General features: G+C 42.3%; 1 protein-coding gene across 3 annotated transcripts; it reads right to left on the reverse strand.

Annotated features, from left to right (window-relative positions):
* Window positions 1-19,097: 19,097 nt before the first annotated feature.
* Window positions 19,098-25,010, reverse strand: TMEM100 (transmembrane protein 100). 3 transcript variants are annotated; one of them, XM_020903210.2, is made up of 4 exons: window positions 24,922-25,010; window positions 24,276-24,371; window positions 21,823-21,967; window positions 19,098-20,314 (listed from the first exon to the last, which is right to left on the reverse strand). In XM_020903210.2, exon 4 carries the CDS (start codon window positions 20,247-20,249, stop codon window positions 19,845-19,847), a length of 405 nt encoding a protein of 134 aa, XP_020758869.1. In that variant the 5' UTR covers window positions 20,250-20,314; window positions 21,823-21,967; window positions 24,276-24,371; window positions 24,922-25,010; the 3' UTR covers window positions 19,098-19,844. The 3 variants fall into 3 exon arrangements, with proteins under 3 accessions (XP_020758869.1, XP_020758870.1, XP_070334581.1); XM_020903211.2 differs by lacking the exons at window positions 24,276-24,371; window positions 24,922-25,010 and adding an exon at window positions 22,233-22,328; XM_070478480.1 differs by lacking the exons at window positions 24,276-24,371; window positions 24,922-25,010 and having other exon boundaries at window positions 21,829-22,216.
* Window positions 25,011-25,690: the final 680 nt, after the last annotated feature.

The following is a 25,690-nucleotide window of genomic DNA, read 5'->3' on the forward strand; positions in this document are numbered from 1 at the left end:
GGGTAAACTGAGTCAGACTGTGATGGACCTGGATTTACCAGATTTTAAGGCAGAAAATCTGCAAATGGAGCTGGTAGTTGGGAAAGATGACCTTGGGTAGAAGAACAATCTGTGGGCATCTCCTTGGATACAAATAATCACCATCTCATCCTTTTTTTTTTTTTTTTGAGTGATAATTCTTTCAAATTTCATGATAACCATTTTCTACTTTTTATTCTTTTTTTTATGATTATTTTTTCCATTTATTTTTATTAGTTGGAGGCTAATTACTTTACATCATTACAGTAGTTTTTGTTATACATTGAAATGAGTTAGCCATGGATTTACATGTATTCCCCATCCCAGTCCCCCCTCCCACCTCCCTCTCCACCCGATCCCTCTGGGTCTTCCCAGTGCACCAGGCCCGAGCACTTGTCTCATGTACCCAACCTGGGCTGGTGATCTGTTTCACCCTAGATAATATACATGTTTCAATGCTGTTCTCTTGAAACATCCCACCCTCGCCTTCTCCCAGAGTCCACAAGTCTGTTCTATACATCTGAGTCTCTTTTTCTGTTTTGCATATAAGGTTATCGTTACCATCTTTCTAAAGTCCATATATATGTGTTAGTATACTGTAATGGTCTTTATCTTTCTGGCTTACTTCGCTCTGTATAATAGGCTCCAGTTTCATCCATCTCATTAGAACTGATTCAAATGAATTCTTTTTAATGGCTGAGTAATATTCCATGTCACCATCTCATCCTGATATACCTCAGGCAGCATTCTGTAAATGAAACATTTTCTCAAGTCCTCAGAAAGTTCCCCTAAAATTAGCAGGGATGCTGGTTTGATTAGCTTTCAAAGCTTCAGACTTTGAAAGATGTCCTACAGGTCAGGAGGGACACTTTGGGGGGAAAGATGTATGTATTCCATGATACTACCCAGTATCTAAATGACTGACTTCTACTGGTTAAGCAATAGAAGTGCGTCCATGGTTAAGCGGTAAGTGTATCTTGCCAGGGTTGTAATATCAGAGTGAGTGGGCCATCCATCTTGCACTCCAAGCCACTTTTTGAGATGTGAACTTGCATCTCCAATTTCCTGCAGATGTCTCCACATGTAGGCCTTTTTAGTATCTCAAACTCTACGTTCCTAGACTAATGGAAGTTACCATTTTCCGTCAACTCTGTCCTTCTCATTTCCCTCCATATTTTTGTTAGTAAGACCAACAGTCTATATCATTCATCACATTTTCTTACCTAGCCCTTATCCAAAACTCCACTGATACCTGGCAAAGGCCATAAGATACCCTCAAGGTATCCCCAGATAGCAGTAGAAGCACTTGTGTCTAAATAAGAAAAAACAGGTGCAGAGAGCATGAATCCACTTAACAAAATTCCTTGGAGACTCCCTAAGCCTGGTCCCCAGTCTCACCTTTACTGTTTTTCTGATCTGCAATGCTTGTCTCCTGATCCAGACTTAGCATCTGCTTTTATCTTTGATATTTGAGGCTCCAAATCAACTTTTCTAGACTGAGGATTAATGGCTAATCTCTGGAACCTCAAGTATTGCAAATACTCATTAACTCATCTCCCTTCTTTCAGTGTCTTCCCGTCTACTTCAGCATTCCAAAAGAGATCACTTTAATCATCCAAATAATTCCTTCAATTTATTGTTACTCTACAGATAAACCTCAGGAGTTCTTCCATTGTCTACAGCATAAATACTAAATTATTTTGCCTGGAAATTTAGTGAGGAACTATACTAATTGATTCCTACCTATCTCTCAAGATTTATCCTCACCATTCTCCCAAATGAATTCTTGGCTTTAAAGTCCATCTCATTTACTTACTTTTTAAGTAAAGTGTACTTTTATTTTTGGCTGTCCCACAATTCAGCAACATTGCCTTCTTATTTGGGGGATAAGAAGGGTCAAATGCACCATTTCTTCCCTCTTTGCGTCTATGAAAGGAGCACGAACTTCGGCTTAGCCAATCAGATGCTCCCACGCAGGACGGTGGCTATGAAGTGAGTGATGCAGAGACAGAGAAGCAGTTGGAATTCGCTTTTACTGGTGGTGGTGGCGCCGGCTGAGTCCTCCGGCAGTTGTAGCATCATTCCGACTAGACTCTCTTTGCTGAAGGACTATTATGCTGCTTGCTTCTAGGCTTTGGGGCATATGTTTGATTCCTACCTTTTTCTAAGCCTAGTCCTCCAACTCGTTGATGATTCTGTATGCTACTGATGTTTTTCCAGTACATTTCCATCATCATTCTTATTTATTTATTTTATTAGTTGGAGGCTAATTAGTTTACAATATTGTAGTGGGTTTTGTCATACATTGACATGAATCAGCCATGGATTTACATGTATTCCCCATCCTGATCCCCCCTCCCACCTCCCTCTCCACCCGATCCCTCTGGGTCTTCCCAGTGCACCAGGCCCGAGCACTTGTCTCATGCATCCAACCTGGGCTGGTGATCTGTTTCACCCTAGATAATATACATGTTTCGATGCTGTTCTCTTGAAACATCCCACCCTCGCCTTCTCCCACAGAGTCTACTTTTGGACTCCATCATCATTCTTACAGATGGGCAATTTCTTCTGTTTTCAATCTTAAGAATCTTAACTGATCTATCCCCCAAAGTGCCTTGCTGCTTTCACCATTGTCTCTTTGCTATGCTAACTCTGTGTAGAGAATGCTTTTCTCACTTCAGTCTGTTTTTTCATATCAAGCTCAAATCTTACTTTTCTTTATTTTAAATTGATGTTTAATTGGCAGCTAATTACTTTACCACGCTGCATTAATCTCTGCTGTACAATGTCATGAATCGGTTGTAAGCATACACACTCTACCCCTCTTGGACCTCCTTCCCACCCCCAGCCCCATCCCACCCCTGCAGGCCATCCCAGAGCCCTGGGCTGAGGTGCCCGTGTTATAGAGCAACTTCCCGCCAGCCGTCTATTTGAGTGTATAGATGTCAGTGCTCTCTCTCAATCCATCCCTCCCACTCTTTCCCCTGCTGTGCTTTCTTGATCATCTATACCCTATGAGCCAGATCCTGAGCTAGGAATGCAGAGAGGCATACACAGAGATAAAATATACCGGGCCAAAAGTCACAGGCCATCTGCTCACGCTGATGCCATGCTTAGTGAAAGGCAAGCGTGTAAAGAACAATTACATTTCCCAAAGATAAAAGCAAGAATGAAGATACATATTATGTTCATTAGGGCATGAAGGGGAGCATTCTTTCTTATGCTAAGCTTCAGTGCAGAGGCCTTGTCAGGAACTAAACTGGAGGAAGGCAGTGCAGGCACGGAGCCAGCATGGACAGTGGGAGTGGAGTGTGAAAGAAGACGGAATGTCGAACAGTGACTGAAGTCCAATGTGTCTGCGAGACCTAGGGTGTGAGGGAGGGACGGGGGTGGGAAATAAAGCTGGAGGAAGGTGCCGCTCTGATCAGTTCAGTGATGTGGGCCCACACGCCAGGCGACAGTGTCCTAACCTTCCTGATCATGCATTCCATCACAGTTTTGGAGCTTCTCCCTAGATATATGTTCACTTAATTATAATCTTATTTAGTATTTTGATGGATTCATGTATGAAGTACTAATTATATTAATTTCATAATTAATTTTAACAAGTTATGATAAATACAATACTAATGTGGTCTTCCCACATGCCAAAGGTTGTCTTGCTGGCCTCAATCTGTTATTAGAAGAGTTTATTAAGGGGTAAATATATATTATTAAAAGAGTTTATTAAGGGGTAAATATATATTTGCTTTTCTGTAAGGTAGCTGTACGAGCAGAATGGGTAAAGGACTGAAGCAAAATCCTTGAGTTCTAAGGTGTGTAAAATGTATTTGCATTGCTTTAAAAATAAAGAATCAGAGTCCCAGTGAGTTAATGGAACTAAACACTGTTCATCAATAGCTATGAATATTATGAAAACACAGTCAGACATGTATGAAAGGAGTCGATACCTCATACCACCAAGGAAGTATTCTCGACAAAAGCAGCACGTTTGAATTTGACCAAGGCTTCACATTTCCATAATAGGAAATTATTATTGTTATATAATTATAAGTAAAGTATGTAATAAATTATAAATTTAATTATTATAGAACATTATTATATAAGTTAAAGAAAATACATGGGTCAAAGGACATGTTAAGTTATACTACAATAATATAACTAACAAAATACAGACTCCGGCAAACTTTATAGGGCAAATAACCCAATTTCTTCAACAAATAAGAAGCAGAGAGAGAAACAGGTGATAGAGGAAGAAAAAAAGAGTTAGGTGATATATCAACCAATTGAAATGTGGGAAAGTTACTCAGGTTTTGATTAAAAAAATTGTGAGGCAACATGGGAAATATGAATACTGACTAGATGTTTGATACAAAGAAAATATTCTTAATTTTTAAAGAAATAATAATTGTACAATAATAATAATTGCAATGATTGTAAATTAGTCTTTAAAAGTCTTTATTACTCAGAGATACATGCAAGTATTTTCAGATGAAATGATGTGCTATCTGAAACTTACTTTGAAATATTCAAAATAATTTGGGGAGAGGATACTAATCAAATAGTATTGGCCATGAGTTGATAATAATCAAAGCTGGTGCTAAATCCATTGTCAGTGTTTCATTATATTTTTCCCTTTTCTTTTGACTATGCTTGAAAGTTTCCTAAAAAAAATATTTTACATTCAGATTCCTTGCTTTCATTTCCTGTAGATTCTGATGCCATAGATCTACGGTGGTACTCAGAAGTCTAAACTTTTAACAAGCACCACAGGGAATTTGGAACCAGATAGCTCCTAAACCATAATAGAGAAATCAGTACGGTGACATGAAAAGAAGAAATCAATAGCAGAAACAGGCAGCTTAAAGTACAGTGGAGTAGGTGCTCAAGATAAATATCTGCCAATTATATTGGATCACTGTTTACAAGTAATTGCTGCAAATCTTAATAGTGTTTGTGTGTAATAATCAGTCAGGGTACAATTACTGGTGCTGTTTCCTGATATAGGCCTTTTCTTTCTTTCTTTGTTTTTTTCTATTAGATTTTTAAAGAATCTTCTCATGCTTTCCTCATGAACTAAGGCTAATTCCCTGATTAGATAATCATTCTTGTGAATGCTTTCTCCGTAATCACAATGGTAGGAGAGATGTCGCCAGGCCTTCCAGGAAGGGAGAGACACCCAGCTGTGACCACTCAGTTGGCATCGGCTCCCACTCCACCCCTTCCAGGAGGAAAGGCTCTTATAACCTGGAAAGGGGACGGAGCAGCGAGCTGACCCATCCATCCCAGAGCTGTCATCTCCCATCACTCCCCACACACTCCCCACACCCCCTTTTTCTTTCCACATTTGAGACTTTTTCAACTGGAAAACACTCCAGGTCCTGGGCTGGGGTGTGTCCTAAAGACGGAGCTGCTTGTGTCATAAGGCAAACTAACGGAAAAGCAGAAGGTCCCGACAAAGCTCTCAGAACGTGGTTCCCTCTCCAGCCTGGAACCTGCGGGCCGAACCTCCTGCTGGCTCAGACTCCCTGCAACTGTGAATGTGCTTTTCACTCAGGCAAAGCTCCGCTGTCCTGCCAGCAATGGAAAAGCAAGCTTCCAGAAGAATCTCCTCCTCTTGAGTAGTTCCAGGCTTCAGACCTGTCTGGGTGAGCTCACGTCAGGAGTGGTAAATTGCAGAGTCGGACACGACTGAAGCGACTTAGCAGCAGCAGCCACACCCTGCTCCCTTCCCCAGCACAACTGTGCATTCAGTGGCCTTGCCCCTTCTGCACTAGCCGGGACACCTCACTGTGCCCCATGGATAGGGTAACAGAACAACAATCGCCAGAGATGGGCACTGTTCATACTCTGATCATGCAGACAAAGACGTTGAACTTTACGGTCTCACTGATATATCCAAGATCACTCAGCTCAGGGTCAGAGCTAGGACCAGGTAATCTTCCTTCAGTTTTTGTGCATTAACTCCCTCTGAAGTTCTCAGCAACTTCCCCCGATGCAATCAACCTGCCTTTTATATCTTGCTCTCCTCCCACCCGTGTGGCGTATATGCCTTCCCCTGAACATGTCCCACTTATATTCATATATTTCCCTTTCCTTTCACCTTTCTTGCCTCCTGAAATGCTTTCTCCTCAACTCCAGCATCACTAACTGCCCCTGACCTGGCTTCAAGGTCCATGTCAGTGGCACTTCTTCCAAGGTGCCTTTTAGGATTCCTCTCCCCACTCCCATCCACAAGTGACAGTTTCTGCTTTTGCACCTTCATAATCTTCTGCTGATAACATTTTTTGTCATTCACATTTGGTTCCTTTTCTTGTATTTTTCTTATGTGGCATTATGGCCATATGGATACTTACCTTTAGAATCCTGTTATATGCAACCTCCTTGAGCCTAATGATCATTTATTATTCAATGTTTTATTTCCCCCAGCATTTACAACAGTGTTTGTTTTATAGTAGGAGCTTAAAAATCCATTGAATTGAATGTATACATTCTATAACTGTAAATATACACATATATATTACTGAGTTATATATCAATGACTTAGAAATATATGCATATATATAGTTTTCATTTATCAAGTGATGGTGGTTTAGTTGCTAAGTTGTATCTGACTCTTGTGACTCCTCGGACTCTAGCCTTCCAGTCTCCTCTGTCCATGGGATTTCCCAGGCAAGAATACTGGCATGGGTTTCCATTTCCTTCTCCAGGGAGTCTTCCCTACCTGGGGATCGAACCCAGGTCTCCTGCATTGCAGGGAGATTCTTTAACGACTGAATCACTAGGGAAGCCCTTTTCATTTATCAAGATATAATTAAATGCAGGGAGAGGTGAGATGCTGCAAAGGATTAACCCGGTGATTAATCTATATCCTATTACTACAAAACCTTCTTAAGCAGCATCGTAATGTATATCTTTGCCAAATCTGTATTTGCATATACACGCACTGCAAATGGACTTCCGCTGAGTCTTGAGTGTCTTGCTTCCACGTCTCTGCTTTACACAGGTGAGGCAGCAGGGGCTAAAAGGCAGGGATGCAAAACGGCAGAGGTGGGTTGACATGATCAGATCCTCAGCCTCAACCTGCCTTGCCCTTTTGTGATTCCAGATTGGATTGAGTATGTGAGGAGGGAAAGGGCAGCCCTCTGGGGAGATTAATAATAAGGTCTGAAGGATGAAGATCAAAGAACGGCTTTGGCAGCAGACCATGTAGTAACCGGCAGAGACTCTCTGACCTCTGTGTGTTCTCCCTTGCCCCGTGTGATCTCAAACTGCATTTTGCACCCTTGCCTGGGGTCAGCACCCTTCTCAGTTACACTCCACCTTTATTTCTTCTAACAGCCACCTCCTAACAGCTCTGCTGTTGACCTGCCATCAGATAGCACTGCTAACACAAGTTTTAGGAAACTAGTGTTTTTAGCTAGTATCAAAGTTCAGGGAAACTTTTCTTAGAATATCCATCCCAAATGAATTATCCTAATTGGTCTTCTACAGCATTTAACTGCATAACTAATCAAGTCATAAACCTTAGAAGAGTTTACCTTCTAAAGCATCTATTGCATATTGTCTGGGATTTACTCCAAAATAATCTGGCAGTTAATGGGGGTTGGGGGAAGGGTACAATGGAATCAAAATGGCCATGAGCTGGCGGCTACTGAAGTTGGCTGATGGGTACCTAGGGGGTCATCATGCCATTCTCTCTCATTTCGGTATATGTTTGAAATTTCCCTCGAAAGTTTTTTCTTTGAAAAACATCTCTTTTGTTTTCACATTCTGCTCTGCACCATAGCATGGTCAGCCTTTCTGTTTTAGGAAGTGGGAGATCTGCCACCTCCGCCTTTCTCATTGGCCCAACTTGTCTCATCTTTACCTGACACAGCTGGGGAAATGGGGGTCTTTCTGCTTGGCGAATCTCAAATACTATCCACCAAGTGGCCGGGAACCTTGGCCTTTGCCAGTCTGAATTCCCAGACTCCTTTCATAACCATTCAAAAATCTGTCATGGTAGCAGGAGTTCCAAGTCTGAGTGTTGTATTTTTACTGGGAACTTCATATTCTGCCACAGGGCTACAAATAGAAACTAGGATGGTGGCTCTTTTGTAAAAGTCACGTGTTCTTTTTTCCTTTCCTCATTCTTTCTCTCTCTCCTTTCCCTGCGATTGGAAAAGCATCTACTGATGGGCGGTTATCAAGTAGAGGATGCAGGAACTTTCTGGTGTGGAATATTTCCAGGATGTCCATAAGCAAAGATGTTTGCTCTGCTGTGAATGACTTGGTAAATCAGCAGCCTGAGTACCCTTTTGGGAGAATTTTTGTTGGTCTTGGAGGAAAACATGCTTAAAGCTGAAATATGAGGCCCTGTATGAAAGATGATGTTCAGGTTGTACTTTATACCAGAGAATCAAACGGCATTTCTGAAGTCACACCAGCAGTCAGACTTGCCATTTGATCCACAGCAGACCTCATTCTGCACAAACCATATCCAAAATGTTATCCCACCCAGTGGGCAAGCCCTGCAACCTGCCAGTGGCAGGCGTCCTTTCAAAGCTGCTCTCAGGAACTTCTCCCGAGGTGTTGCCTTTCTTTACAGCTTGTCTGATTCCGTGAAGCCAGAGGAGACTCCTCGAACCACCAAGAAAGGCAAACTGAAGAAATAGAGCAGTCTGACTGGTTAGAAACCCTGGGCTGTGTGGGAACATGGCCAGAGGCTGGATTTACAACTGTCAATCACACATGTCATTTTGCACAGGAAAGGCATTTCTTTAATCCACCTGTTCAATTATTTATCATGCTATGTGTTTCCCCTTAATTGTCATCTGGGCAAAGTCTTTATGTTGTAAGGTGATACCCTAGTATTTGTTAATGACCTTAGGCAAAATGATGGACACTGGATCCTGGAGTCAGATGTTCCTAGTGACGCAACTTGTTCTCCCAGGAGCAGGAGAGCTTCCTGCCATGATTAAGTTAGAACTGTGAGAGTGCTAAAATGTGCTCTGATGCAAGCACTTTTATTATAGAGTCTAGTTGCAGAGAAGTGAAGCAACGCAAATCTTGCCTCCAAGTATCCCTTTTCTCTCTGGACTAGCCACCCTCTATAGGAAAGCAACGTGTGCTGGACACTCAAAATACAAATGTTCACAGTCACACTTTCCCCAAACCTACAACTTTTCTGGCTCTATCCCTTCCTTCTTTTCTATTTCTTTTTCTGGGTCCATAGGACAATGTGATCACGACTGCTTTATGTCTGGCAGGCTGCCAGCCTCTGAACTCTCATTAACTAGCCCAGTCAAGCAAGACAAAATAACATCCATTCTGTATCTGAACTTGAAATGGAAAATCATCTGTGTTTTCTTTTCTCGATAGAAGGCTGAGATGGAGCAAAAGTGTAATTCTATTTTTTTTGGACGCGGCCTACAGTTCCCAATGAGAATGCTTGAGAACTCAAGAGCTGAGTGTCAGAGCCACTGTGACTCAAGGCTGGATGGTCCTTGTTAAAATAGCACAAAGGACTTTCTCAATGTCCCCGCCTATTCCCTCTACTACTCCTCAGAGTTCCTACGTAACGAGTATTTTTAGGATACGGTTGCCTCCTGAGTGAATTCTGAATCACTAAAGATTCCTTAATTTACCAACGTTGTACCACAAGGAATGCATTGAGACCAAAACACAAATAAGGCTATGGCCTATAAACATATTATTAACTTAGAAAGGAAGAGGAAGTCAATAGACTATCTCGAACTCCCATTAATTTTGCAGTCAAGATTCTTACAGTTATGCATTCCAAATTACTATAGACATTGTGTTTCCTTTCTGCTGGTACTGGAATCATTTCTCTTGGTACTGAATCCAAATGTATGAAGTTAATACACAGACTGGGAAGTTGACCCTATATGCTTTTACTCTTTCTGTAGAATTATGCCTGAATACCTTAACCAGACTTAATTGAATCACAAAACATTTCTTTTCACTGCTTAAATTCTCAGTACCTCAATATGAGTGCTCAGTAATTACTGGGCAAGTGAGTGAATGAATAAACAGAGAGGAACTGCATCTTAGAAGGGAGCTGGCATGCTGGCATGACTCACTAATTCCCTAGCACTGTTGCATACCAGACTCATTTATAAGTGCTTTATTTGTATAATATTTGTTGTATTTCTCAAGTAAAACTTTATCTCCTCCCAATTCTTTATTCTTTTAATGATTGCTTATTATAATAATTCAAACAACATAGAGGAGTCTAAAGAAAAACTTTTCCTTAAAATAACACTCCAGTGGTATACATGCACTTACTGACACACCATGAGTTCTTGTATAATTTTTCTTTGCTTAAATGAACTTATTTATACTTCCAGTTTATTTTATAAGAATGGTGAAAAGTGAAAGTGTCCGTCACTCCGTCATGTCCAACTCTTTGCAACCCCATTGACTGTAGCCCGCCAGGCTCCTCTGTCCATGGAATTCTCCAGGCAAGAATACAGGGTTTGATCAGGTCAGGAAGATCCCCTGAAGAAGGAAGTGGTTTACTCACTCCAGTATTCTTGCCTGGAGAATTCCATAGACAGAGGAGCCTGACAGGCTACAGTCTATGGGGTCACAAAGAGTTGGACATGACTGAGTGACTAACACTTTCACTTTTATATCTAATATAGACACACCATAATTCATTTAAAGTTGTTTTGGTGTATGTGTGTATACATTCTGCCAAGTCAGAAATAAATACTCATGCAGTTCTATTATATCTCTAACTATCATGCATTTCCAGGAGTAGGATACAGACCATACACATTTAAATTTTAATAAAATATGACTGTATTACCTGATTCTTGACCCTCACCAATACTTGTATTTATAAATCCTCTACTTCATTATAAATCTAATGAAAAATAAAATGATATCATATTGTGGTTGTTAATTTACATTTCCTGGGAACAGTTTGTTTTTGAGTACTGATTCTGGGCCCTGCTTTGAATCTACTGAACCAGAATCTCTGGAGTCAGCACTTGTGAATCTGGTCTCGGTAGAGCTGGCAGGTGGGTCTGAGTCAGTGTTTGGAGAGGCATTTAGGAAGCACTGATCAAAATGATCTCCTGGTTGAGACATAAACTTCCATTATTTAAAAACAAAACAAAATCCTCAACAGCAATAAGATCTGGCTAGTAAAATCTGTGTGTGTGTAATAATGTTATTTTTATATGACTTTAAGCTCTGTTTATTTTAAATGTTGATGAAAATCTCAATTCACCATCTTAACTTTTTAAAAATGGCTGTGTCCAGTCAGAGAAGACAACGAAGCATAGCTGGTATAGATGATCTTATTTGCAAAACAGTAATAGAGACACAGAGAGAGAAAACGTACGGACACTAAGAGGAGGAGGGGGGGTGGGATGAACTGGAAGGTTGGGACTGACATATATACACTATTGAGGCTCTGTATTAGACAGATAACTAATGAGAGCCTACTGCATCATTCAGGGAATGCTGCTCAGAGCTCTGTGCTGACCTCAGTGGGATGGAATTCCTAAAACAGTGGGGATATATGTATAAGTGGGGCTTATACTGGTGACTGAGTCCTGGTGACTCAGACAGGAACAAATCTGCCTGCAATGTAAGAGACCCAGGTTCCATCCCTGGGTTGGGAAGATCCCCTGAGGAAGGGAATGGCTACCCACTCCCGTATTCTTGCCCGGAGAATCCCATGGACAGAGGAGCCTGGTGGGCTACATACAGTCCAGGGAATCGCAAAGAGTCAGACACCACTGAGAAATTAACACATTTCTTCCTGTAGCTGATTCACTTTGCTGCATAGCAGGAACTAACACAACATTGTAAAGCAACTATACTTCAGTAAAACTTAATTTCTAAAAATAAGGCTTTTGGGAAACATCCTTAACTGCACGACCAAGTGACATAGACCTCCAACCAAGGGTGGGCAGCCTATAGGAGCCTCCAAAGCCCAGGGGAAAAATGGAATGGAAAGGCAAAGACCTGCATCTGGGTGTGAGTCTTCTTCCTAACCTCTTGGATCACAAGCAAACCACTTAACCTCTCCAAGCCCCTATTTCATCATCTAAAAATGAAGATAATATTTCACTGAACTTCTGGAAGGAGTTACAAAGGCAATGAAGGTGAAAATGCTCTCTATATCCAAGTGCCATGTAAATGCTAACTGGCCCTCTAAGCAGATAGCACAATAGTGTTCGGGTTTTTCTGAGATATATACATTTGGATAAAGATATACTGTACATGGGGGCTTCCCTGGGGGCTCAGCAGTAAAGAATCTGCCTGCAATGCAGGAGACCACCTGCAATGAAGGAGATGTATGTTCAATGCTTGGGCTGGGAACATCCCCTAGAGAAGGAAACAGCAAGCCACACAAGTACGCTTCCTTAGGAAATCCCATGGACATAAGAGCCTGACAGATTACAGTCCATGGTGTCCCAAGAGCCATCACGACTTAGTGACTAAACCACCACTACCACCGTACTGAACATAAGGAATCTCTGATTGAAAGAGCAAAACATTAATATGTATATATTTGGAGGGTGTGGGTTCCTGTCAGACAGGGCCTAATACAAATTCTTGTGTTAGCTCATTTTTTCTCAGTGTTTGCAATTTCACTTCTAAGGTAAACTGCTGTTTTTCTACCAACATCCCATTTAAGCTGACTTTCTCATAGCTTCTGTACTTTTCACTGTCTTAAAAACTCACTCAATCATACATCAGCCATGTTTTAAAATTAATTTTAAGATAGGGACAAGTAGGGGTCTTCCCTGGTGGTCCAGGGGTTAAGAATCCAGCTTGCAATACAGGGGTTCCCCCTGGAAGTACCCCAGTTCCTCCCCCTCACTCCCCGCACTTGGCTAACTGTTCTTCCAGTCCTGATCTCACCAAGTTATCACCTTCACCTTCAGTTCCCCCTACAGGGTGTTGCGTTTTCCGGCTATGAACTCTGTCATAACCTGCCCCCGAGTTTCAGGCAGAGGCTGGCTGATATTCAGCTTTGAGTTTTCCATGCAGAAACTCAAGGAGGCCAGAGATCAGAGTACCAGCCTTGGTGGTGGGAGATGTGGCAGACAGTCCCAAGTTCTGCTGGCAGATTGTTCAGAGGTCATCTGCATTTTCAGTCCTGGCTTTTCCAAACTGTTGAGCTGGTCCTCAGCGTTAGCTTGGACTCTTGATCCTCTGTGGCTCAGCTTCTGCTGGGACTTTATTCAAGAACCAGATATTGAAAACGTACTGTGTACCTGGGTGTATGGGCATTGCGGTTAAGTAGTAGATCCTACTCTACTAGCTGTGTGATCTCAATTACTTGGCTTAATCTGTGCCCCAGTTTCCACATCTGTAAAATACAGGCAATAATAGTACCTACTTCACTGGGTTGTTGTGAGGATCAAGTGAGAGCCCAATTCAAACAAAGCTCAGAGAGCAAGGCTTAGAGTATACTGAGTGGCCGGTAAAGACTGTTGTTCTCACTGTGAGCTAAACTCCCGTCTCCAGTCTAGTTCCCTGGTCTCAGACCACTTCCCTGAGACTTTGTCTCTTGCTGCTTTGCTTTTTCAAAGCCCAAATCTAAATTTTATTTTTACACTCTAATTTCTTCTCCCATTTCTAACCTGCTCTGCCTTATCACAGCCCGAGTTCTGGGGGACATTCCGTTTCTAAAATATATAATCAAAAGCAAATGTTACACCCATGGGAATGACTAAAATGGAAAAGATGAAAGTGTAAGACTATCAATGGAGATGTAATGCTTCCAGAACTCTCTTATAGTGCTGGTAGGAGGATAAATTGATTCAGATATTTTTTTTAGAAAACTGGCAGTTAGAGCTGAACACAACCCACCCTTTTTTTAATTCAGGGATCCCACTGCTAAGTCTTTATCAACCTAGGAGTTGTGTGTGTATGTAAGCACAAAGTCATGTGGAAGAAATTTCACAATAGCACAATGTTAGTTATCTCTTGTTGAATAACGAATTACTCTAAAACTTAGCAACTTGTAACAACAAACATGTATTATCTCACAGTTTCTGTGGCTCGGAAATCTGTGAATGACTTAGCTAGATGAAGGGCAAATTCACCCATTAAGCGCAGTATGTGCAGTGCCTGGGGTCCATGGTGTTTGTCAGCACAATTTCCTTCTTGCAATAAGTGAAATTCATCTTCCTTTTGTTTTGTTTTCCGGGGGAGGAAAAGGCCTAGGAGACAAGAGTGTGAGGGCCCATTAAGTCATATAATCACATAATGCAACCCTGGCTGAGGGCCTCTCGGGAGGTTTTGGTCAAACTGTCAGCGGGGACACTGATCCACCTCCACGGTGACTCAAGTCGTGGCTGCAGGACTCAGAGCTCCTGTCCAGCCCCTGTCCAGAGGCTTCGGTGCCTCGCCACGCGGCCTCTCCATGGTGACCTGAGCATCCTCCAGAGTGGCAGGTGGCTTTCCCCGAAGGAAGGAGGGAAAGAGAGGCGTGAAGGTGAAGCCTCAGCGTCTTCCAGAATGGTTATCTTGGACGTGACACACCATCACTTCTGCCATGTTCTGTTGGTTACACAAATCAGTCCTGAGACAACGTAGGAGACGTGTGAATCCAGGAGGCAGGGATCACTGGGGGCCACTCAGGAGCCTGGCTGTCACAAGCATTACCTCTCTTCTTTTATTATCTTTTTTAATTAGAGGATAATTATTTTACAAGGCTGTGATGGCTTTTGCAAGACATCAGCAAGAAGCAGCATCAGTCACACACAGGCCCCCTCCGTCTGGAGTTCCCCTTCCACTTCCCTCCCACCCCGCCCCCTAGGTCATCACAGAGCACTGGCTTTGGGTTCCTCGCACCATACATCGATGCACTGGCTATCTATTTCACATGTGGTAATGTGTACGAAACTAGAAACTCTCCGAATGCTTTTCACAGAAGGAAGGGTAAAAGATGGGTGTATTCACACAATGAATACCACGCAGCGATGAGACCAAGCTCTTTGTGATGACACACAGCAGTATGGATGTACTTCACAACCATAACATTGCACTGAGCAAGCCAGGCGCACGGAATACATCCTACGTTTCCATTTACGTAAGGTTAAACATTAGGCAGAGCTACTCATGTGTCAGAGGTGAGGATGACGGCTCCTCCTGGAGAGATGGCTGGATGGACTCAAGGGGAGTTTTGAGAGATCTGTATATTCAGTTTATTCATCTGACTACAGGTTCTGTATGTGTGTGTGTGCGAAATTCATGATTTTTTCTATGCATATTATTCTTTAAAGTTTTCTGAAAATAGGTGTTAGAACACCTTTTGGGTCTCCTTTTCCTATCATTCTGGAAACTGTATCAGCCACAGCTAAGCATAAACCTGGGGTAACTATAATCTCTGGTCAGCAAATTGGTCTGACTCAAGGCCCACCAGCCATGAAACCTTGACTGGATAAGCTATTTACCCTCTGGGAGCTGTACTTTGCTTATCTGACAGCAGGGTGGATGTGCGCTTCTAGCCTCAAAGTGTGGTGGAGAATACTGAGTAATGTCAGGTGCAGTTGAGGCACACGGGGTCAAAGAGAAATGTAAAAGTCAAGCTCAAGCAAACAACCTTTGAAAATTCCTTAGATGAAACTTAAGTCACTTTAATGCCCTTGAGACCCAAAGATCAGGAACAAGGAATTTACTTTTTTTCCTTTTCTTTAGACTTCTGTCCTGGTCTTCCTTCCTGTGGGGCAACCTAGGATGGATTGGCTGGAATGGAAGTGGGGAGAGAAGAGATGGGGGAATTGTTCGCTCTCCTGATCTTTTTTACTAAAGGCACATAATTGACTCTGTATTAAATATGCCTTTTACAATGATTCTTAGTATGTGAAAGCACCAAAAATTATACCAATATTAAGGAAATGTAAGTTATTATTCATACATGGAACAGGGGTTTTCCCCAAGTTATTTTGGTTCTAGAAAGCTCTTGTGATAATGTCAAGGTTAAAAGGTCATTTAACCAAAGCAGGGGTTTGCTTGATTCTTGATGGCATGTTGAGACAATAAGTAGAGAAAGAAGCTGAGGTTAACATTAGAGAGATAATAACAATTTATTTCAACAGGGTAGTACCTTATAGTTGACAAAACCTCAATCATTTCTTTAAAATTAACCTCATTTTAAAGATGAGGTTTAACTTCTCAAGATCACACTAGTTTTACAGGAGAGCTGGGATTCATAACCAGAACTTCCAAGTTCAGAACCATAATACGGTGCAAACCCAGTCTCTATCTGTGTGTGTGTGTCTGTCTGTCTCTTAGGGGTGGAACAGAGAGGTAGGCCTGGGAACTTGTGATCTGGCTCTCCAGGGCTTATGTGGCCTTAACCACCTGTATGATTCTCCTGACCTTGCCATCTTTAGGCGAGATTCCCTAGATCAGTTAAGATAGTGAGGTGGGCAAGCAGAGTTCCTCTGGTGGTTGCGGTTCTCATCTCAGCAGAGACTTGTTGCCCACGATGGGGTTAAAAGTTCTTCCTGTGCATTCTGGTATGTGTGAGGTCTAGGAAATATTCTGCTAGGTGATACAATTGGTTTCTGATGCTCCAGGGTGGGGCCAGGTTATCTCTTCAATGCATATATGCCTGCATCACACTTATGCATGCATTTAACACGTGCTTATCACTAGATAATCAAACCATTTGTAAAGACAAACCTTCGCCATTAAAGACATATGTTATGAGATACTTATGATACCACAATTCAAGTCTGGATTTATCCTCCTCACGGGAGTTGGGAGCCACAGTACATAGGACTTGTCTGTGCCTTACAGTCTTGCAAGTGTGTAGACCTTTTTGATGTGAATGGAGCCTTGCTCAACAGGGCAAGGCCTTCCTGTACTTACTAGAAGAACCCAGAATTAGCCATTGCAAAGTGACTTAGGGAGGAGGGCAGGGGTGGGTTCAGGGGGGAATCTTTTCCAAGCCCTCACATCTAGGAGAGATATCACTCTTTCCAGTATGATCCTATTTCAGTCCTTACAATTTAAGTCATTCCATGCGGTTTCTTTGGGGACTCTCGGGTAGCAGCAGGAGGCCCCCTGGTGGCCTGAAATAGTTCACAAGCTAATGATCTAAGCCTTTGAAAGGGTGGTGTAGCTAGAGAAGCACAAAGGTAGTAAATACCCACCTGGACCTGGCACATCCAGTAGGGCAGGGCAGAGGAGGATGACTTATTCTGGGAGAGATGAGGACTAAAGAAATTTCTTTTAAGAGATTAAAACAAATGAACTCTAATTCTGGATAAACCGCTCAACGGTCTCTGATTTTTACTCTTTAGTTCATTTAGCAAACACTTGCTGTTGAGTACCTAATCTGGGAAGGACATTTTATTAGGCATCGCACAGGGGGTTTAAACGTATATGACACATTATGTACTCCTAAGAAGCTTTGGAAGAGGATGCTACATTTATGGCATTATCGTGGTAGAAAATGAAAGCCATCTGAGACTTATAGATAGAGGCTCGTGAAGAAGCAATTCCTTTCAGACAAATGGGAACCTCTAGGAAGAGGCTGCACTTAAGTTGGGGCTGTAATGAGAATCAGGGTTTGGGTATGTTTGAGCTGGAGAAGGAAAGGATGGCATTATGCAGGAGGGAAAACAGAAGTTTGAATGTACTTAGAGGCAAGAAACGTGAAGCCTGATCCAAGGATGCGGAGTCATCTGGTCTGGCCACCTCATTTGAGTTTTCAGGTTGAGAGTGAAACCTGGATACATCTGTTTGGATCAGACACAGCAGAACCTTGAACACTAGCCTGAGAAATTTCTTTATCAAGCAGTGGGGATTTTTTTGGATATCTTTGAACCAAAAATAAAAAAGAAGCAGCACATCAAAGCACAATATTCCTTCCACTGTCATTAACACAATGCCATATACTTTCATTTGTTCCAGAGGAGGGTGGACCTTCCTGTGTTTAAGATAATTGTAGTGTACTCCACTATACTGAACAACTCCAAACTTCTGCCACCGGACCTTCAAAGCCAGGAGAAACCAGGCCACCCAGGCGTCTCTCCCTAACAAAACCGTCTGAGCTCCAGGGCGTGCTCAGTGACAAAGGGCTCCTGCCGTATTTAATTAAAGTCCTCGATAGAATGCTTTCCATCAAAAGTGCTAGGCTAGGCTTCCTTTGTTTTTCCAAGGTTTAGGAAAGGCTTTGTGTCTATCTTTCCCTCTAGTTTAACCTGGTTTAAATGACATGAACCAGGGATATTTCTGGCTAGAGTTCTGCTGTAGAGTCCTAGCTGTTTAATATCCACAGAATTCAAGCAGTAATCTTATTTGCATTGCATTATAACTAACTCAGTTAAGCAGTCTGAGAAGCTACACAATGCCTGGCATATAGCTGGTGCTCAAAAATATGGTACCCAAATATTTAACCACAGATTCAATAAATATGCAGGACTTCCCTGGTGACTCAGATGGTAAAGAAACTGTATGCAGGACAAGAGACCTGGATTTGATTCCTGGGTCAAGAAGATCCCCTGGAGAAGGGAATGGCTACCCACTCCAGTATTCTTGTCTGCAGAATTTCATGGACAGAAGAGCCTGGTGAGCTACAGTCCTTGGGGTCGCAAAGAATCAAACACAACTGAGCACCTAATACAAATGTAATACATATTTAACAACATATTATAAAATTTTTGACCCCAGGCTTTGATTTCCTAATTTTAATGACATAGAAATATTTTTGAATGACAGAATTCTTATTATTCTTCAAAAAGTGTTAAAAAATGATGTGACAAATATAGAGATCATTGAGTTAGGTTAGGAAGAAGCAACATTTGAGAGGACACAGTTGAGATGTTTCCGAGGCAAGGGAAGAAGGGCAACTTGTAACTGCAGCAACATAACTACAGGAGAACTAAGCATTTGAGAAGTTTTAGCAGGTACTTCCCTCGTGGTCCTGTGGCTAGGACTTCAAGCTTCCAATGCATGGGGACTGGGTTCGATCCCTAGTCAGGGAACTAGATCCTGATTCCTGCAACTAAAAAGAACCTGTATGCAGCAATGAAAGTCAAAGATCCCCGCATGCTGCAATCGGGACCTGGTACAGTCAAAGAAGTAAGAAATTTCAGCAGCAATGAGTATTTATTATTTTGAATGAACTGTACATGAAACTTAAAATTTTGCATGAAATATAAAAATCATCAAAAGTGCTGTATAGGATTATTTTAATATTAATTTATCCCCCTATGTGATCTAGTAGCTACACATTTTACCTTTTTTAATGATCTGACATATCATTACAATCATGTAAGAACTGTCCAATGTTAAAACATAAAAAAAAAAAATTAGTTTATTCCTCAAGAAAAGTACCACCAGTGATGCTTTACTGAAAATGAAAAATAAACAGATACCAGAAAATCAACTTTTTGGGAAAAAGAAATATCATAGAACTTCATGGGTGAATGCAAAGTCCAAAGCACTTCAGAGTCTCAGCAGAACAGTCTTGGGATATAACGTCCTAATAGTGCGGGTTATCTCCTTTGGAGGCAGGTCACTGGTGTGCCCAGAACTCATCTTTTCTGGCCTATTTTCCAACAAAATGTCTAATGCCACGAACCTCCCATGACTCCTGAAATATTTAATACAGAGGAAACACTGGTTTTCAGTCTTAGAATAGCCCTTGGAGTTAAGTTTGTCGTAGAAGAAGAAAGAAGTCATTGCTCCCAGACGAGAGCCCCGCGCGCCCTCCGCCGTGAGGCCACCCCGCGCCTCTGGTCCCTGCCAAGCGCATCCTCCCCACTGCGGTCCTGGGCGCCCTGGCTGACGAAGGTGACCTTCAGGTCCCGCGTCCTCGCTGGTCTCATTCGCTCCTAAGCAAACCAGCCCCGCTGATTCGCCACCAGAGTTGTCTGGCTCTCCCGCCTCTTGGCTTTCTTGCTCCTCTGCCTCACCTTCCAGCACAGAGCGCTGGACGCTAACAGGAAAAGTCCCAGGGACAGAAGGACCAGGCCCAAGATGGAGATGATGGAGCCGTGGGAGTTGAAGCTGTAGGCCACGGCAGTGACCACGGTCCCGGTGATGAGGACCACCACGGCGAAGGGGATGACGCAGCGGTAGCAGGACAGCTCGGCGCCCCCGGTGGCGGCCGCCAGCTGAATCTCACTGACCAGGGGTACCATGGTAACCACCACTTCGCCGTTGGCATTCTTTTCCATTGCCACCGGCTTGGGAGACTTCGGGGTTCCCAGGATCTCCTTTATGGGCTCGTCTGTCATTGTTACAGCGGCGTCTCCTAGCTGAGCTCACAGATTAGATCTGGGTGGTCTCATCAGGGCAAAAACTGTGGAGAAGACAGGAGATATCAGTTGAATGCATTAGAGTGAGCCCCACAAGTAGCAGTCAAGAGTTGGGGAAACACCAGTATGTTCTTTTCTTTTCTAGGAGACATGGATGCCTGTGAAAATCAACTTTAATATATTTTTTCCTCAACTTTTGCATTCTCTTTGCATTGGGCAGAAAGTAAGATAAAGCAGAGAACCATAAAGAAAGGGAAGGTATAGAAGCAGGAAGCACTTTACAGTGCTTAATACTCTCTGGCAGTCTACAAATGTTTTACAAGCTTTTCTGCTTTGTCTATTGCTTTCTTTCCTCTAAACACAGAGAATCCTTAATCTTAATCCCAAAACAACCTCATTCAAGAGGAGAGCATGTTATAAACAACACTTTGCACAGTCCGTTCCACACTCACAGCAACCTAGAAGCTGCCAATATTTCCGGGCATAACATGCATTCTTTCCAAACTATCACCCATTCACTGTGCACCAAAGCAATGTCAAGACCAGCAGCCAGCATTTAAGTGATATTTTTCTACATCAACTGCCAGTCAACAAGTCTTCATTGTTGTAACTATTAAATGCAATGAAGCAGGCATCCTGGGTCCATGGTGGGAGTGCAGTTTGGCAAAAATTCAGTGATAATAAGGCTAGGATTTATGATCTAAAATGTGGCAATATCCTTTGATCCATTTGAAAAGAGAAAAATAAGAAAAACAATTCAACAATTTTGTTGGAAATAATTTTGTGCTTTTTAATGTTAAAGAAGAGATCAACTATTAGAGTAATTAGCAGTTCATTTACAAATTTCCCATTAAATTCAACAAGGAATTTTGACATTATATGTACCACTTGTTTTAAAAAAATGAGCACACTGGGTTTTCAATAAAGATTTACAAGCTCACTTTTACCCCATGTTCCAGTGTACAAAAACTTCATGCAATTCATCTTTGTAAATATTTTGGACCTGAACATTTCAGAAGGAAATCTGAGACTCTCCATCAAGAATCTCTGGTTGAAATGCCATCTCTGAGAAAACAGCGGACACTCCTGTCTTGTTCAGGCATGGCACATCATTCTCTTTCACCCTTGAGAAGTGATCTAGCAGCTAAATAGTTGAACAGTTACAGTTATGCTTTAAATGAAAGCATTTAAAGGAAGATAGTGGAGATGATTTCAGTGAGATGACTACTTTGATCATATTAAATACTCACTGAAAACTAATTCAACCTCCAAGTCAGACCTCACAGGTTCTTCCTTGCCCTGGGGGGGGGGGGGGGGGGGTGTCAAAATATCACTCCTTGTCCAATGAACTAAAAATTAGAGATGTCTATTTGCATGAGACTTTCAGTCACCAAAATTAATCACTGCTGTTCAAGATACCTTAATGACTGGTTAGATCAATAAAAGGATATTTGAAATTCTGTCTAAAAGAAAAAAAAAAAAATTTCACCCCAAAGCTGAAACTTCAGCTAACTTTAAAATGAGGCTGTGTCCCCCAAAGGTTTATACTTACATGTACCTCAGAGAGAAGCAATCCATCACCAGGGAGACCCCTGGACTTGAGAGGGAAGGAACAGCAGCCTCTGAGCTTCTTCTTGGACTTCTGAGAAGGCAGCCTGTCACACCACTCTGTCAGTAAAGTGACGGGACAGAGATCTCTGGGGAGGAGAAAAGATATAAAATGCTGTGGGTTTTAGATCCTGAGCGCTTTCTTTCACTCTACCCCTTCCTAAATGACGCTTGTCTTTCCCTCTCTCTTTTTATTTCCTCCCCCGCCGGTTTGCTCCTCCCTGCCTTTTTTTTTTTTTTCTTCTTTCTTTTCCTTGCCAGCAGACTCTGAGTTTTGGCTTCCCCCAGCTCTGCTCAGTGACATGATAAGTCAGAATCATTTTAGAGTCCCCACAGACAGGAGGCAGCTTTTACTTTTATTTCTCTTGCAGCCTTTACTGAGCGCACTGCTTTGCATTACTCATTTTTTCCCCAGCCAGACTCCAAATCTTCCCCCGCCCAGCAGGCATTTTCACAAGAAAATCCCCGAGTCAGCGTTGCAGACCCAGCTGAGGGGACGGGGCCGAAGGGACAGACACTTTTAGGGCTGCGGGAACAGCTGTGAAGTCATCGGGCAGCTGAATCCAGCCTCTAAGCCAACAAAAATCTATGTTCCTAGGTTTCCCGAGTATTCTTTCTTCATGTATGTGTGGGCTGGCCATCTGAAGCTTAATACCTCCCTCCCCCGCTCGCCTCACTGGATGATAATTCATTTAGGAATGAGGGTGGAAGATACAAATGTTTGTAGTTAAGGGTGAAAACCAGTCATTCTGATTTAAACATGATAACTGGGAAGTAATTAGTAGCTTTGGCAATACTGAAATCATCATCATGACCATCTCTCATTTATAGAGCTCCTCCCATGGGCGGGGCACACGCAAGGTGCATGCATTAACACTAATGCTCACAACTTCACAAAGGAGTTTATAAACAGTTTATAATGAGGCTCAGAAATGTTAAGCAATCTGACAAATGTCATAGAGAGAGAGAAAAACTCTTGGTTTAACTCTAATCTTTAACAGGCACGCTAATCATGTAAGGGGCTTGTTAAATGCAGATTCTGATTTAGTAGGTCGGTAGCTAGATCCTGGCTGATGCTAATCTGCTGCTCCTTGACCCACTTTAAGGAAGAAGATATTTTCAATACTCAAATACATATGACTAGATATATCATACTTTCAAACAATAAAGGTAAAGGTCTATTTCCCACCCCCTGTTGCCAAATGGGCTTTAAGCTACACATGAACTATTTAAAATTTGAAAGCCCACAGATTGTCTTTTGGAGTGAAAATTGAGATTTTTTGGAGCGAAAAATGAGATCATATGTCTTCTGGAGTGAAAAATGAGATCATACTGGGTGAGTCTTATAAGCTCATCCCTATACTTCTGTAGCTAAAAGTTAGCCATCTTCTATTTTTAGTCTATGCAACTTTTAATACCTTACTTTCAACTGATCCAGGTAACACTAAAATATAAGTTAAATCTTGAAGGAGGTTTGTTTTCCTTCTTTCTCTTGAGTAACATTTCTCCAGCTGCTGGTGGAGAGCGTGAATGCTCTCAGGCACCTCACCTCTATTGTATCAGAGCTCACTCTTTCCGGCGTAGCCTAGAAATAAGACCCCAGTGGTTTTGTCATAAAGGGAAAGGGGCTGGAAGTGCTCCTTCATTGAAAAGAAGTAAAGTTGGAAAGTTCTGGAAGCTTTGCTGAGTCAGGGAGCCCAGCCTGTTGAGGATGAGAATGACTGGTGGGCCTCAGCCACCGCTATCCTCAGACCTTAAAGATGTGAGTTGTAAAAGGGCACGGCCATCCTCCAGGAGGAGTGCTGTCCCTTGGGACTGGAGACCAGGGGTACTTAGAACCAGAGCATTTAAGCACTGGCCAGCAATGCCCTGGGAGGATGGGGATACTGGGGATTCTTGAGGAGCTCCGTATGCGAGCAGCTGTCTTTCCACTGCAAACTGTGACCTTTGAGGGCGATTCCTCTTTATTTTCTAGCAGGGACCTCTTCCCCCCTCCCCACAACATAATCCAATGACCCCACGGAAGCTCTGGATATCACCCTATCCTGTTGAAGACCATGCTTCCCCATTGTCAAAGTCAAAGATACATGATTTGAACTTCTCCCAGAAAGAAGCCAGAGGCACTTGGTAAGCTCGTGGCTGAATTTATAATGAGGGGCAGAGAGTGTATCTGTGTGCTGGGAGCAGGGTCGGTCTGTGTTGCTCCCAACACCCAAGCTCTCTTCAGCCTTTTCAGGCTTCAGAATTCTAATTCTTATTCACAGAGCTGCATCTGCCTGCACGCACAGGTGCACATCTTCAGATTCTAACAGCTGATGACTGGCACTGATTGATACAGAGAAGTAGAAAGTAGAAAGCTTTGGGATAAAGCAGAAATTGTATTTCAAGAACAGATACCTGGGGCTTCCCTGGATGTCCAATGATTAAGACTTCCCCTTCCAATGCAGTGGGTAGAGGTTCGATCCCTCATTGGGGAGCCAAGATCCTACATGTCTGGAGGCCAAAAAACACAAAAAGCACATAAAATTAAAGCAATATTTTAAGAAATTCAACAAAGACTTTAAAATGACCCATATAAAAAACAATCTAGAAAAAAAGATGAAATGACTTTAAAAAAATGAAGAATAGATACCTATCATTACACCCAAGTACACCTGCAGTTTTAAATGACTTTTGCCTCTTCAAATCAAAATTCAAAGAGAATTCCTAGTGATCAAAAGCCTTTGAATGACTTTTTCCTCCCTCCTCTCTGTGCCTATTAGAAATTAAACCCTCCTGAGAGTGCCTTAAGAAACACCTGTCCCCGATGCAAAATCTCATCTATAAAGCAACTAGCCTTTTTTCTGCAAGCCTTTCCTCAGAAGGGAGAGGAAATCTTTCGGTTCTTTTCAGACACAAGGCTCCAGGAGATTTCTTTAAGCTTTGAGAGCTTTTCAGAAAGCTTCCAATTCATGAATTAAATCTACATCCTCCTACCCCACCTCACTCCTCCAAAGACTTCCACATTTCTCTTCCAGATCTTTCAAAAACCAGAGATCCTTACCTTTCCTAGCCAGAATTGGACTGAGACAGCTGCCAGCTCTGGCCTACAGCCACCCAGAGACGGGGATGCAAATCACTACACCAGGGACCGTAGGCAAAGTACTCAGCGAGTCTGAAACACAATCAAGGGACCGGAGAAAAACTGATGAGAGGAAATTCCTTAAGTGCTGCAGTATTTTCTTCTCTGTTTCCCTCTATGAAAATGGAATCCATATAATTTTTTTTTTTAAAAAGGGATCTAAGTTTGCACAGGGTGTCCTCCTTTGTTTTTCTTTCTTTGTGTCCTCATTCAGGCTTTCATTTTCAAGATTTTCCTTATCCAAAGCCCCCATTCTGAGACTATTCTTCTGTAGGACTGTGAACCTGCAGAAAAGAATTTTGCAATTCTTGTCCTACCCTTCTAGAAGGGTCTGGGGTTTGGGAAGTATGTAAGGTGGGCAGTAAGAAGGTAAACTAATTTTTTTTTTTTTTCTCACCATGACCAGCAAGTGATAAGGGAAGTAAAGGAAGAAGAGATCAGCTGATGGTGAAATGGTCTTTGGTACCTTGTGTGGGCTCTATCCCTAAAGCCAGAGGAGAGAGGTCTTGCATGCTGTTTCTTGAGAGGGTGGCAAGGCTCCGTGGAAATGGAGGTGCACAGGGAAATCACATCTCTAAGCAACTGAGCCAACATTCAACCAAAGACATCATAAAAAGCAGAACTAAGGAACACTGCTATTTTGGAGAAAATTTCCCCAAATTAGGGGCAAAAATCTCATTTTTCTTAGAAA

Source organism: Odocoileus virginianus, chromosome 17, assembly GCF_023699985.2.
Source record: "Odocoileus virginianus isolate 20LAN1187 ecotype Illinois chromosome 17, Ovbor_1.2, whole genome shotgun sequence".
Taxonomy (NCBI): Eukaryota; Metazoa; Chordata; class Mammalia; order Artiodactyla; family Cervidae; genus Odocoileus; species Odocoileus virginianus.